General features: G+C 40.2%; 1 protein-coding gene across 1 annotated transcript; it reads right to left on the bottom strand.

Moving 5' to 3' along the window:
- Window positions 1–7,697: 7,697 nt before the first annotated feature.
- On the bottom strand, window positions 7,698–11,119 carry MAS1 (MAS1 proto-oncogene, G protein-coupled receptor). Its single transcript, XM_015858028.2, has one exon. The coding sequence runs from the start codon at window positions 8,803–8,805 to the stop codon at window positions 7,816–7,818; it is 990 nt and encodes a 329-aa protein (XP_015713514.1). The 5' UTR covers window positions 8,806–11,119; the 3' UTR covers window positions 7,698–7,815.
- Window positions 11,120–12,234: the final 1,115 nt, after the last annotated feature.

Here is a 12,234-nt window from a genome sequence, read left to right on the forward strand (position 1 = left end):
TTGTGTTTATATTTGATTTTGGGGAGTTCTTTCTCCAGTGAGATTTGGGCAGTTTATTTCCAGCTGTCTGTATAATAAAATAATTACTTTTATACTAAGTGAAAAGTCTTCATAAGGCCCTTCTGTGAAGCTATGCTGTTCTTCAGAAAGCATAGCTGCACCTGCGTTGTTCTCTATTCATTCCTTTTTTCTTGCTTTCTACATCTAAAGTCCTAATCTTATACCCACTGTCATTGTTTCTTGTCATTGTTTCTTATTTCTCCTTGCTCTTTTTTTGCTGCTCTCTCCATCTTTCACCATCTCTATAATTCTTTCCACTCAATCTCCTTTCTTTTCTGTTCCACTTCTACTACTCTTAACTGTTTCTTTTTCTCTAGCACTTTCCTAATGCAAGTATTAGATGAGAGTTACCTCCCAAGTTCTTCTGACAAGTTTGCCTACTTTATAGCAATTTAAAGTACACCGTTTAGACAAAACAAGTGTTTGATGACCTTGTTTTGCAGACATAGGCTTAGGCTTCCCTATGTAGCTACAAAGATAATGGCATTTCCTAATCTAGCTGATTTTGTTCATCGAAGCTGTGAAGGGATATCAGACATAAACATACTGACTACTTTCGAAATCTCTGTTTTGCTGGGCAAGTTCTTACACTGCGTACTCAGCATATGCTCTGAAAAGGGCTCTGTTTTGTGCTGTGTCTTAGAAGATAGCTCTCCTCAAGGACATTCTTGAGTATGCCTGTTCAAGTCCATGCAGCAGCTTCTCTATATTCATCCCTCTCTTTTCACTTCTTTCATCTAGCTTTCAATGAATGTGGTTCTTGACTGTTTGTGCTTGGGCCAGGACTCCATATTTTATTATGATAAAGGATCTGAGTTACCACCTACTTTCGCTGGTACTCAGTGAAATTCTACTCTCAAATCTTTGTATTATGAGACGATTTCTTTGCTAATCCTCTTCCATCTGAAACACCTACCAGACATTTAAGGTGAATGATTTAATCTTGAAGTGCCTTACCAAGGCAATAAAGGTAGTGTGAAAGACTGTTCCATGTTTTAAACATTATTACCAAGTCTAGTGGTAACTTTGACATCGGTGGGCTTCTTCACACTTTGGTCTGTTTTTCTCCCACAGGCTCTCGTCTCTGTGTTCTCCTAACAGTCATTTCGGAGCTAACCAGCATCTTTTTGTTCTGTGAGCTATTCTGGTACTGGACAGGCTTACAACACAAACCTGCTCTTGCTAAACTCGTTCTGTTCTCAGAGCACATCACATCAAATCTAAGTGTGGTGTGGTAGCAAACAGCCTCCATTTCTGAGGTATGCATGGAAATGAAAAATGCCCCCAAAATGTGTTTGCTGTTTCTTAATTATTATCCTCTATTCCCCTCCTGACTTACATTACAATCCATGAGGCTTTCTCCTTCTTATCTGTTGTTATTAACCATGTACTCTAAATATATCGCCAGCTTGTTTCATATATGATAATTCATCATGCTGTGTTCTGTTAAATGATTTTTCCCTTCACTTTTCAACTTCTGAATATGAGGTGTCGCTCCTCCCTGCATGTGGGGCCTCATCTCTAATACAGTTATCTCAGTGTAAGCTGCAGCTCCACACAGGAGGATGTGATAATGGGAAAAAAGTAACCTCTTACACCAACTACTACAGTACCTACAAATTACTTCTGAACTGCCCAAAAACTGTTGTGGTTCATCTGCTATGAGTGATGTAAGCTAGTAGAAGACTTTGTCATGATAAAAAATTACAGGTATCTGTTGTGGAGCTAAAGTAAATAAATGAAACTTGTTATATCTGGAAGACATACTACCCCTTAGTTTCATGCTTCTATTCTGAGACAGCAGCAAAGTTAATAAGCAACTTTTATTTTTCAGTAGTTATGCTACTTAATTTGTTAGGACTATATTACAATAAGTTGTCACACGTTCCATCTTAGTTGTCACAAAATAGCTGATAAATTTCTGTTTTGCTTCATTTTTTTTCTCGCTCTATGTATTGTGACTTTTTTCACTTGTAATAGAAGGAGGCTAAAATAAAAATGCCATCTCCATCTTAACACCTAAGAATTTACAGACTTGATACGCAGCAGAAAAATAACCAAATTGATTTTCTTTTAGCATCAAAACGCAACCTACATTTTGTTTCTTCATGTTTGTCCCGGGGGAAAGAAGCTATGCAAGACATTTCTTGCATAACGTGCTATTTGTAGAGGACTAAAATATGTTGTATAATTTGTTCAGTTGATTCTTCTATCACCCTGTCTTGCTAAGTTATATTTATACATTAGTTCTATATATACACTTCTGTTTTCATAGCCACATTCATAAATATGCCCATGCCGATGACAGATGTCTTGTAGATGAGCATTTTATTTGTGTTAAATTTTCAGTACTGTAAAATATCTGAAGGAGAAGAATAAGAGATAAGTTTACATCTGAACTCATCTAGAAGAAAAGTACCAATCCATTTTTTCAATCATCAGTAGCACATTTCCATGTATGTTTTATATGCACAAGTTGCTGAAGTAAACAGAGTAGAAAAAAGTAAATGCCAGTAGCAATGTGTATATGAAGACACAGTTGAGCCATTATATGATTAATGTTGAATGACAACACTGTATAAATAATTCAATTAAAGATTCGCTTTAGGTTATAATAGTAGATTATACATGTAGATTGCAAGACAAGAAAGACACATCCAAACTGAGTGCACTAGTCTGTATCTGTAATATCTCCACCTAAGTCAGTGGAATTAATCGTGATTTTCCTTACCTTTTTTTCTTAAGTCAGAACCTGGTCCAAGAGTAACAGGGCCAGAACATGTGCAATTTCTTAGCTAAGAAATATTCATCACCTCCAGATGGAATAGCAGCAAGTGTTTGATGTTTTTTTGTCCTTTTCTCACTTACTGACATGAGAACGAAAGATATGGTTATGGGGAAGGAAATCTTAATGGTCACTTCTACTGAACTGAATAAAAAACTGTATGTAGAAAATCTACCGGTGCTAAATGTTGATATTTTCAATAATTTCCTCAGCAGCTGAAATAAAGTAGAATTAGGATATACTGTTTATGTTCTCTTCCAGAATAGCGTAGATGGTTTGTGCCACACAAAAGAGAAAGTAGTTTTCTCTGTATATTTTCACATTGCTTTGATTTGCACTTGAGCTTTACAGCATGTGTTATGAAACATGCTTTCTGCTGCTAGTCTTTCAAAGCCTTCAGTAAAACTATCCAGAGTTTTACTGCTTTTCTGCATCTTTTCTTCTTCTTGCTCCACAAAAAGTAAAGGATGAGGAAACTAACACTGTGCTTGACAAAGAATAGCAGTATGGAAAGCTTGTTAAATCTTTTTGGAGGTGTTTTGTTATCCTAATGCCATGGGAAAACTCGACCTCAAGAGCGTGGCCAGGATCAGGATAGTTAACAGCTGCAGTCTGTCTGAGTCAATGGGTTGGGGTGCATCCGACCTCTGCAGATTTGTACAGTCTTATGCTAAGCATTGAACTGGGAGAATTCTGAATGGAGAACACAGTGGGGAACTGAGGATGGATAGAAAGCTGAGAGATGCACAGTGCATGTTTTGCTGTAAGTACCCAACTTAAGGACACAGTGCTTTAGGCTTTCAGTTTTCTGCTGTACTGATTTAACTGGGGCACACCTACAGGCTTGAATGGTCCTTTGAGAAGTAGTGCCACATTCAGACTGGGAAAAGTGGAGATAAACATTTCTGAATACTTCAGGCTGCTAAGAAACACAGGACAGCGTTGTGCTCAGAAAGATACGTGCTAATGGATAAATGAACCAAAAGAGAGCTCATCATAAAGAATGTAGTTGGCAGGGCTGTGTTTACAGAGGACCTCAGCCATGGCAAAGTTAGCAGTAGAGACATTGTTCATTGCTTAGACGCTGGTCTGACTGGCTTAGCCTGTCCCCTGGCTACAGCACAGGTCTGTTTCCAACCAAGTACAGGTTAAAAGAAACCAGACAAAACAAAAGTTGCTGGCTGTAGGGACTTACTTTCACAAAAATCATTTCCCTTTGCTGTGGTGTGTAATTGAATGTCTTTAGGGAGCTTACGGTTTGTGTTCATTTGGCAGTCTTCACTTGAGATCTTTTTTTTTCGCTAAAAACAATACAAGAAGATAAGTTACGTCTATCAAGCATACACTGTTGGTTCAGCCAAAAATAAAATGTAACAAAATATCCAGATAGACCAAAGACTTCATGGAATGTAAAACATCCTCCTCTGATGTATTTCCCCTAGCCCTGAGGAAACTCCCATCATACGAATTACAGAGGAAAGGTAAGTACTCAGAGTTAGCGGTGGAATAATTATAGCAAATTGAAGAGTTTAGGATAAAAATTGTAACAAATTAATGCATATGTTTCAGGTCTATAGTCTAAAATTCCTGTTAGTATAAGAAAGGAGCATTTTTCATCTTTTCTCCATCACCTATTGACCAGCCACAGTGCTGAGGGAAATCAAAGAGGCTGTGAAGGCGGAGCACCAGCTCACAGCACGAGGCTGGGTCTGCACCTCTGCAGAAGGGTCTAACATTCATCTGAGAGTGGAGCCAAGACAGTTGGCAACAGTTCCATGAAGCAGATAGCTCAGGATCCCTGGAGGAGAAAAGCATCTTTAAATGTCATTGTTTTGATGACTTGACTAAATAGCATATAGGACCTGGTTCAAAATGCCATTATCAAAACACTGCTGCATAGTAGTTACTTTAGATCCTTGCAAAGATAACAAAACTGGGTATAACTGCATGCAATTTTAAATATTGAACATCATAAAAACAAGGTGCTTTTTTTAAAGGAGGGTGAAGTAGTCGTTGGTAAGCATGGCAAAAATCTGCTAAATCACAAGTAACACGGGAAGGCTGGTTGGAGTAAATTGCTCATGGATTTTTCCAGTGCAAGAACTATGGACATTAAAAGATCTAGGAAGTGGCTGCTCAAAACAACCAGAAGGAGGATATTTTTTTCAGGAAGTGTTTAATTAAACTGCAAAACAGAATGCTGGAAATACCAAAAGCTTGTATGGACTCCATTGACTTCTTGGCAATATGGGAGACCTCATATCCATAAACGTTACAAGAGAGAACAAGAGATGGCTTCTCTTCTGAAATGTTTGCAGTTTAAATGTGAAAAGACAAATAAAATTGTATAAACCTCACTTTACAGGTAGGAACATGAGGAACAGAAGATTAGAAGCTAGGAATGCATTAAAACAGAACACGCATATCTAAACTCTATGAGTATAGCTTCACCCCTGGGACTTTTTTTCCTATGTTGCATCAGTGCAAAGTGTTTATTTGCATTGCCTGGCCAACACAGGCGTTTTTCACCCTCTTGCACAGATGCAAATCATTTTCAAAAAGTCAAGCTGATGGAGAATTACTTTCTTGTTGTGCAACAAATGAAATGTCACCTTCTCATTGTTGATTATGTAATGGTGGGATAACGTGCTTTATCAGTTCTCCTTGTACTGCGGCCTGTCTGCACAGACAAGTCATCAGTCACCGTGATAAAGAAGAAAGAACATCCCTAAGATATTTCTATCTGAGAGCTGGGGGAACATTAATCATTTTTTCAGCTTCTAGCTGTTCACTCTTATTCATTCTTCCGGATGTTCCTCTCATGATAAGTGTTAATTTTTTCTGCTCCTTATTACGATCTGTGGATGGTTGTCCAAATTCTGCAGTGTTTGAGGGCCCGGGCAGGCAGACAGACAGGAGAAATAGAGAAATAAGTTTAACACCCTAAGGCACCACGTGCAACTCATGAGCACCCAAATTGCCCTATTGTGTATTGTCACCTTGTTGCATATTATTTTCCCTTCAGATCTACTGAACTAGCTGCTTGCATAGTGATCCTGCACACAGAGCTGTCACAATAAATGGGTATGTTTAAGCACAGTGAATTATGTGTCACTGGTATCACTTTGAGAGACCTAAGTTGCTTGAGGGGTTACTGCAACTTTGCTCCTCTCTGGTTCTTTGATTATCGTGAAAGTACTGAGGTAAGGATAGGGAACAGCTTTAGAGAGAGCCACGATTTATTCTTAGTATTCCTAGCATTCTAGTTACACCATTTATCCACACTGACAAATTCCACAGGAGGCCTCAGCCCCCAGCTGGCACATGCATACACATGCTACATGTATGTGGACATCACACACGCTTGTTCCTGTTGCTCCCCAGTGTGTTCACAGGCCTGCTTGCTGTATCCTGCTCTCACCAGCAATATGTGCTCTGCTGATTTGTTATTCCAGCAGTTCAGTAAATCAGTACCCAGAGAGAGAAACAGACTGTGGTCATCTGCTGTCTAAATCAATAGAGACAGCAAGCATGGGATTAAGTCTTAACAAGTAAAACTTGGACCTGCAGAATGGCTGCCAAGGGGGAAGGTTTTGATGGAGTGAGAGAACTGGGAAGGCAAAAGAGAACCTTTTTATTTTCCTGAGTCCTTCTGCAATGACACAGTGCAACGCTTTAACGTAAGGAAAGAGGGGAATTTGCGTAGAAAAAATATTTATCCTTCTGAGATCTGTTCTCTATGTTAATTCCCATACAATGCTAGGTCTTAACCTACCATCTCCCTTATTCCAAGGCTGGCAATCTTTCAACAGAGTAGGGGTAGGTTGTATTTTTCTTTCCCCAGTCAGCTATTAAGTGAGCCAATGGAAACTTGGCGGGCAGCTGAAGATGTGCCTCTGCCTGTGGCAGGAGCTCTCAGTTCCTGTTGAATTTGGAGCCCCGTGGGGGCTAGAAGCAAAAGCATCTCTTAGACATCTCTTCGGAAGTGCCACAGTTCCCTAACTGTCTAGATCCCACTTCTTCCATGTCTGTGTGATAAACATGATGTAGCCTCATCCTTTCCTTGCTGTTGTCTTCCTCTGCTTTCTGCAGGTTGGCTATAGTTTGTCAGACGCCTGTAAGAATTAAATTCCACAGCATACCAGCCCTGGTACCTACTATACAGAAAAATGCAGTCAGGTGAAACAGTGTTGCTGAGGTATAACCTCAGTCCTGCATTGCTAGAGGCACTTTTCTGGTTGTCATCTATAGGTTGTCAGCTACTCCCATGTGTCAGGTACTGAACTGCCCAAGGAATGCTGATGTCTCTGGAAATTATGCAATATATGCTTTGAAGACGGATTCTGAAGTAGCCCCTTATCCAATGAGGAACTTGATCATTCAGTATATACCTGCACATTCTGCTAGACCAAAGAAAGCTACTCTGTATGCTTGTGGGTATATATGGGGACCATATGTAGGTTTCTTCTTCTGCACTCCCCGGGGAGCAGTTCTTTTGTGAACTTGTACAAGCTGGAAACAGCTGTAATAAATCCCAGTGTGTAATGTGAATCCTGTGTTTAGGGGGTTTGACTTTTAAAAATGCGAATACACGCAGGCCCTGATGACTTCAATAGCATTTATGGCTGCTCAGAGCTTGTATAAATGTCACACTATTTATAACGTATTTCTCTGTCCTTTTTTTATATTCTCTGTTGGCCTGTCTCTTTCCCACTGTGGTATCCTTGACTGACATAATCATATCAGGATGTAGCATGTGTTTGAATAATTAAGAAAATACAAATAAAAGTTATCTTTATTGTAGTCCTTGTTTTTCCATTACTCAACCACCAAAGATAACGGTACCATTTTTTCTACTGTTGTTGTTTTTTTTTTTACATTCTATGGAAGACAAATACCTTTTGTTTTGCATTAGTTTATTAAATCTTACAAGTCCAATTATTTGCCCCTGAATTTTTCCCCTCTAAGCCTTAGAAAATTGTTTCTGCTATATCCAAGCTCATGCCAACTTCTTGGCTTCTCGGCCGCAATCCATCAGCAAGTGCTCTGCTAAGAACCACTTTGAGACTCTCCTTGAACCTCTTTTTCTTGCTGCTTCCTACAAAGAAGTAAACAAGAGGGTTGATGCTGCTGTTGACGGTGGAGAGAACAATGGTGACGTGGTTCTGCTGGCTGAGCAGAGATGACCAATGGTGATAGTTCAGAAGGTACAGCAGCCTCATGGGCATGGCAAAGATGAGGAAGACGACGACGGTGGCCACAATGATGATGTAGAGCTTTGATGAATGTGGTCTCAGGGAGTTACGATGAATCCTGATGACCAAGATCAGGCTGGACAGAATCATTAGAGGAATGAAGATCAGGAAAGTCAGGATCCATATGAAGATGAGCATTGCTTGGCAATGGTTGGCTTCGTCAAATTGTTCCCTTGTTGAATCATCTTTGCATGTTAAGTATTCAGCTACTGTCATCAAAAAAGACAGAGTCCATAGAATTGCGCATACAATTGCTGATTGGTGCCGTGACCGGTGGCAGCGGTACCAGATGGGGTAAACAATAGACAGACACCTCTCAATACTGATGGCTGTCAGGAGATAGAGACCAGTATTATATCCAAGAAGAAAGACAATAGACAGTGTGGTGGTTATATAGTAGTAAAAGCCATACGCGAATCCAAAGCCAGCAATGTACTCAATCGACAGAATAAATACACAAAACAGTAAGGAGATGTCAGCAATGGACAGGTGTGTGATGTACGCAGTGAATGGATTTCTTTTGATCTGGAAGCAGAGGCACCAGAGGACAATTCCATTTTCACAAAAACCCAGGAAGGAGATGATCATAATTACCCAAAGTGGGGTCAATATCTCCCAGACTCTTTCCTGTGTAGAAATGTTTCTGTGCATTGAGATGTTCTCTGTGCCTTCGCTGGGATGAAACGTTATGTTTGACTCATCCATGGGGAAAGCTCAAGTTTGGATAGCTCAGCTCTTCCTTCTGTAAATATGTATAAAAATATACTGTGAATATTGTGTGTTCCTTCCCTCCCCTTCTTTCTACTTTGTGGACCCTGGTTTTCTGGTCAGATCTGAAAGCCTTAGCAAAGGAAAACTATCTCTGATATACTAATGCTAGCTGAAACCCCGCTGCAAATATTCTAAGCAAGTATTAAAGATTTCTAGGCCTATCATGCTAGCAAAAACACTGAGCTTCCCTCTCTGTGGGGTTCAGTTTAGGGATGCTAAACCACAGTCACAGAGATGCGCTTGCAGAGCTCCTGAACATGCAACCTCTCTGTCACATTGCAAAGTCCCATAATGCAGCGATCACATACAGGATTGGTGGCTCTTACTAGAGCACTGGATTGTTCCCAGACAGTTCTGTTCAGCTCCCTTTAAAGCTAGTGATGATAATTTGAAGCCATACATATGTATTTCAGGTGAATCTGGCACAACACAAAATGCTGTGTGTCAAAAACTTGATACCAATACCTTTTCCAGAAAGATTTAATTTATTAAGTAAAATTAGTATGTAGTTACTCAGCTCAATATTTCCTCAAAGTGTAAAGTCGTGGGAATGGAAAATGTCTTAGTTTTGAGTCAGTCCCATGTTTGTCCAACTTTAAGTATCATTTATCAAAGTATACACTCATAGAATCATAGAATATCCTGAGTTGGAGTGAACCCACAAGGATCACTGAGTCCAACTCCAGTATAACATAATTTAACCATAGCGAACCATTTAACAGAACTGCAAATACCCTGAAAATGTTACAAACCCAACCCATTGCAAGAAGCAGTTGTTCAGGTTCCCTGCTATTGTTATAATGGTTAGATCTGTTGATTTGGAACAAATTCTCCCTTTGAAGGTCTCCTTTCATCCCACAAGAGACAGCAAGTAGCACTGGCTTCTGTTGATTTTCATTGGTGTGTAGGATTGTGTCATGCTCCCTTCCCTGTTAACTTCCTACCTGCCTCGGAGATAACGTAAACTCAGAGCCCTTGCTGATTTACTGCTGTTCCAAGGAATAACTACTGGAATAAGCTTGCCCATGTGCCTCAGTTCATCTATATAGGCTGTTAACATGCCATAATGGGAATTTACCTACATCCTCAAGCAGTCAAGAACATCAAATGCAAGGGAAAGAAGTTTTACTGGGGATAGATAAGTCATGTAACCATTACTGAAACAGAGCCCCTGACTCCAATCATACATTTTCCCTCATGAGCCCTGGGTTTCCCATGTTCACAACAGCTTCTTCAGACAGGACACCACAGTCTAAAAAAGAGCATTAGTAAACAACCTGGGAAGCCTCAGGGCTGGCTGGCATTTAAACCTGCACAAAAATGGTAATGATGATCTCACCTGTATGTTGACTGTGCCACCGTCTGAGACTCAGTCGGAAGGAACAAACAACATAGCTGGAAATGTGGAAGACAAGTGAGCGTGAATGAAGCAGGTAAGTGCAGTGACTGGAATGAGTGGCAGAAGTTCCTAAAGCAGTGTTCTGGAAAAGCTGTAGAGGGAAGGTGCTCAAAAACTGTGCTACTGGAAGTGTGGTAGAATTTCATAGGAGGAAAGAAGAGGAGAATCTATCTTCTTCAACAGTTAAAAGAAATAGAAAAAAAACAATATGAAAAGACTGGATTATGTGTTTGATTCATATATCTGTATCAGTACACTATTTCTTTCTGGAGAGTGAAATGAAGAACAAAAAGTTCTGGACTTACTACAGTCATTCCCACATGAAAACATTCAGAGAAGAGAATGGAAAGAATCTTCTCCTTCCAGATACATCCACGGTCTGTTCAGATTTCCCTGAAGCTGCTGAAGAACTTCCTTGAAGAAGCTGAAGGTTACCTTTTCCAACCATTTGTCTTTGGTAAGAGGGAGAGCGAATAATGCACTCTGACCATGACTCCCTCAAAAATAAGTGTGCAGTTGTCCCATTGCACAAAATTACTGAGGCACACCAAGGAAAGAGCCCTTCATCTGATTCTGTGCTTCAAATGGCATCACTCAGTAGTTGGCAAGTCATCTGTCTGAAAGCCTGGGAGTTAACTATTGTGGGAACTGAATGGCAGTATATGGAAAATTGTCCTGAGCTGTCACAATACCAAGAGACATAGTTTAAACAAACAAACACAAAGTGAGCAGGAAATCTATTTGGGGAGGATAAAATCTGAAGGAAAAATCTCAGTTTAGAACTGTGCCACTATATGCCATCTAAAACAATACAAGTTGATTTGTAAATGTGTCTTAAATTACTTTCTAATGTAAGAATAGAAAGTAAAGAAAGTGAAAAAAGAGAGGGAGAAGGAGAGAGAGAAAGGGGAAAGAATGAAATGAAGAGAGAAGGAAGAGAAGAAGGAAAAAAGGGAAGGGAAGGGAAGGTGAAGGGAAGGCGAGAAGGGAGGGAAGGGAAGGAAGGGAAGGGAAGGGAAGGAAGGGAAGGAAGGGAAGGAAGGAAGGAAGGGAAGGGAAGTGGAAGGGAAGGGAAGGAAGGGAACGGGAAGAAGGGAAGGGAAGGGAAGGGGAAGGAAGGGAAGGAGGGAAGGAAGGGAAGGGAAGGAAGGGAATGGGGGAAGGAAGGGAAGGGAAGGAGGAAGGGGAAGGGAAGGAAGGGAGAGAGGGAAGGGAAAGGAAGGGAAGGGAAGCCGACACGAACAAAGAAAATATGCAAGGCTTTTGGGATAGTCTCAGATGACACATTTCTATTTGTATAGACCCCAAGATTATTCTAAAGAAAAACCAAACAAACAAGCGAGCAAGCAATCAACAACACCAACAAACCCAACAACACAGAAATACAAAGCAAAAGTCATTTCTTGAGATTTAATCACTCTCCCCTGAAAAGTTCAAACAAGCCTAGGAGCAGATAAATGTCCCCTGAGGGTGTCCCCTGCTTTTGCCCCAAGTATTAGGTTGTTTTTCTATTCAGATATTAGCAGAACAAACATTCTTCGCCAAAAAAGGAGAGAATTTGCTTGGTTTTCTCCTTTAGATGTTTCACTAAAACTACCAAATCCCCAAACGGGAAAAGCTACTAACTAACATGAGAAATAAATGACCCCAAAGGGAGGGTCAGAATAAAGTTAGGAAAGTAACGGAAAAAAGTGAAAACAACTTCTAATTGCCCTTTTGTTTGTTTAAATTGTAATCTACCTTGTGTAGAACAGCCGCGGGACCAAAAATTTCAAGCTGTTCTGGAAAAGGAAAAAACCTGTTCCTGACCCATAAAATGAAACATGCATATGAGTAGTGAGGATGATCATTGTAGGAGTCTGTTAGTATTGCAAGCTAGTCCTTTTTTTAGCCCATTCAGTCTGCTGCACAAAAGTGTTCCAAAATCAGGGATGTCCTTTCCTCTGTGTCTCTCAGTGGATGGT

The sequence above is a fragment of the Coturnix japonica genome, chromosome 3 (assembly GCF_001577835.2).
Source record: "Coturnix japonica isolate 7356 chromosome 3, Coturnix japonica 2.1, whole genome shotgun sequence".
Classification (NCBI taxonomy): Eukaryota; Metazoa; Chordata; class Aves; order Galliformes; family Phasianidae; genus Coturnix; species Coturnix japonica.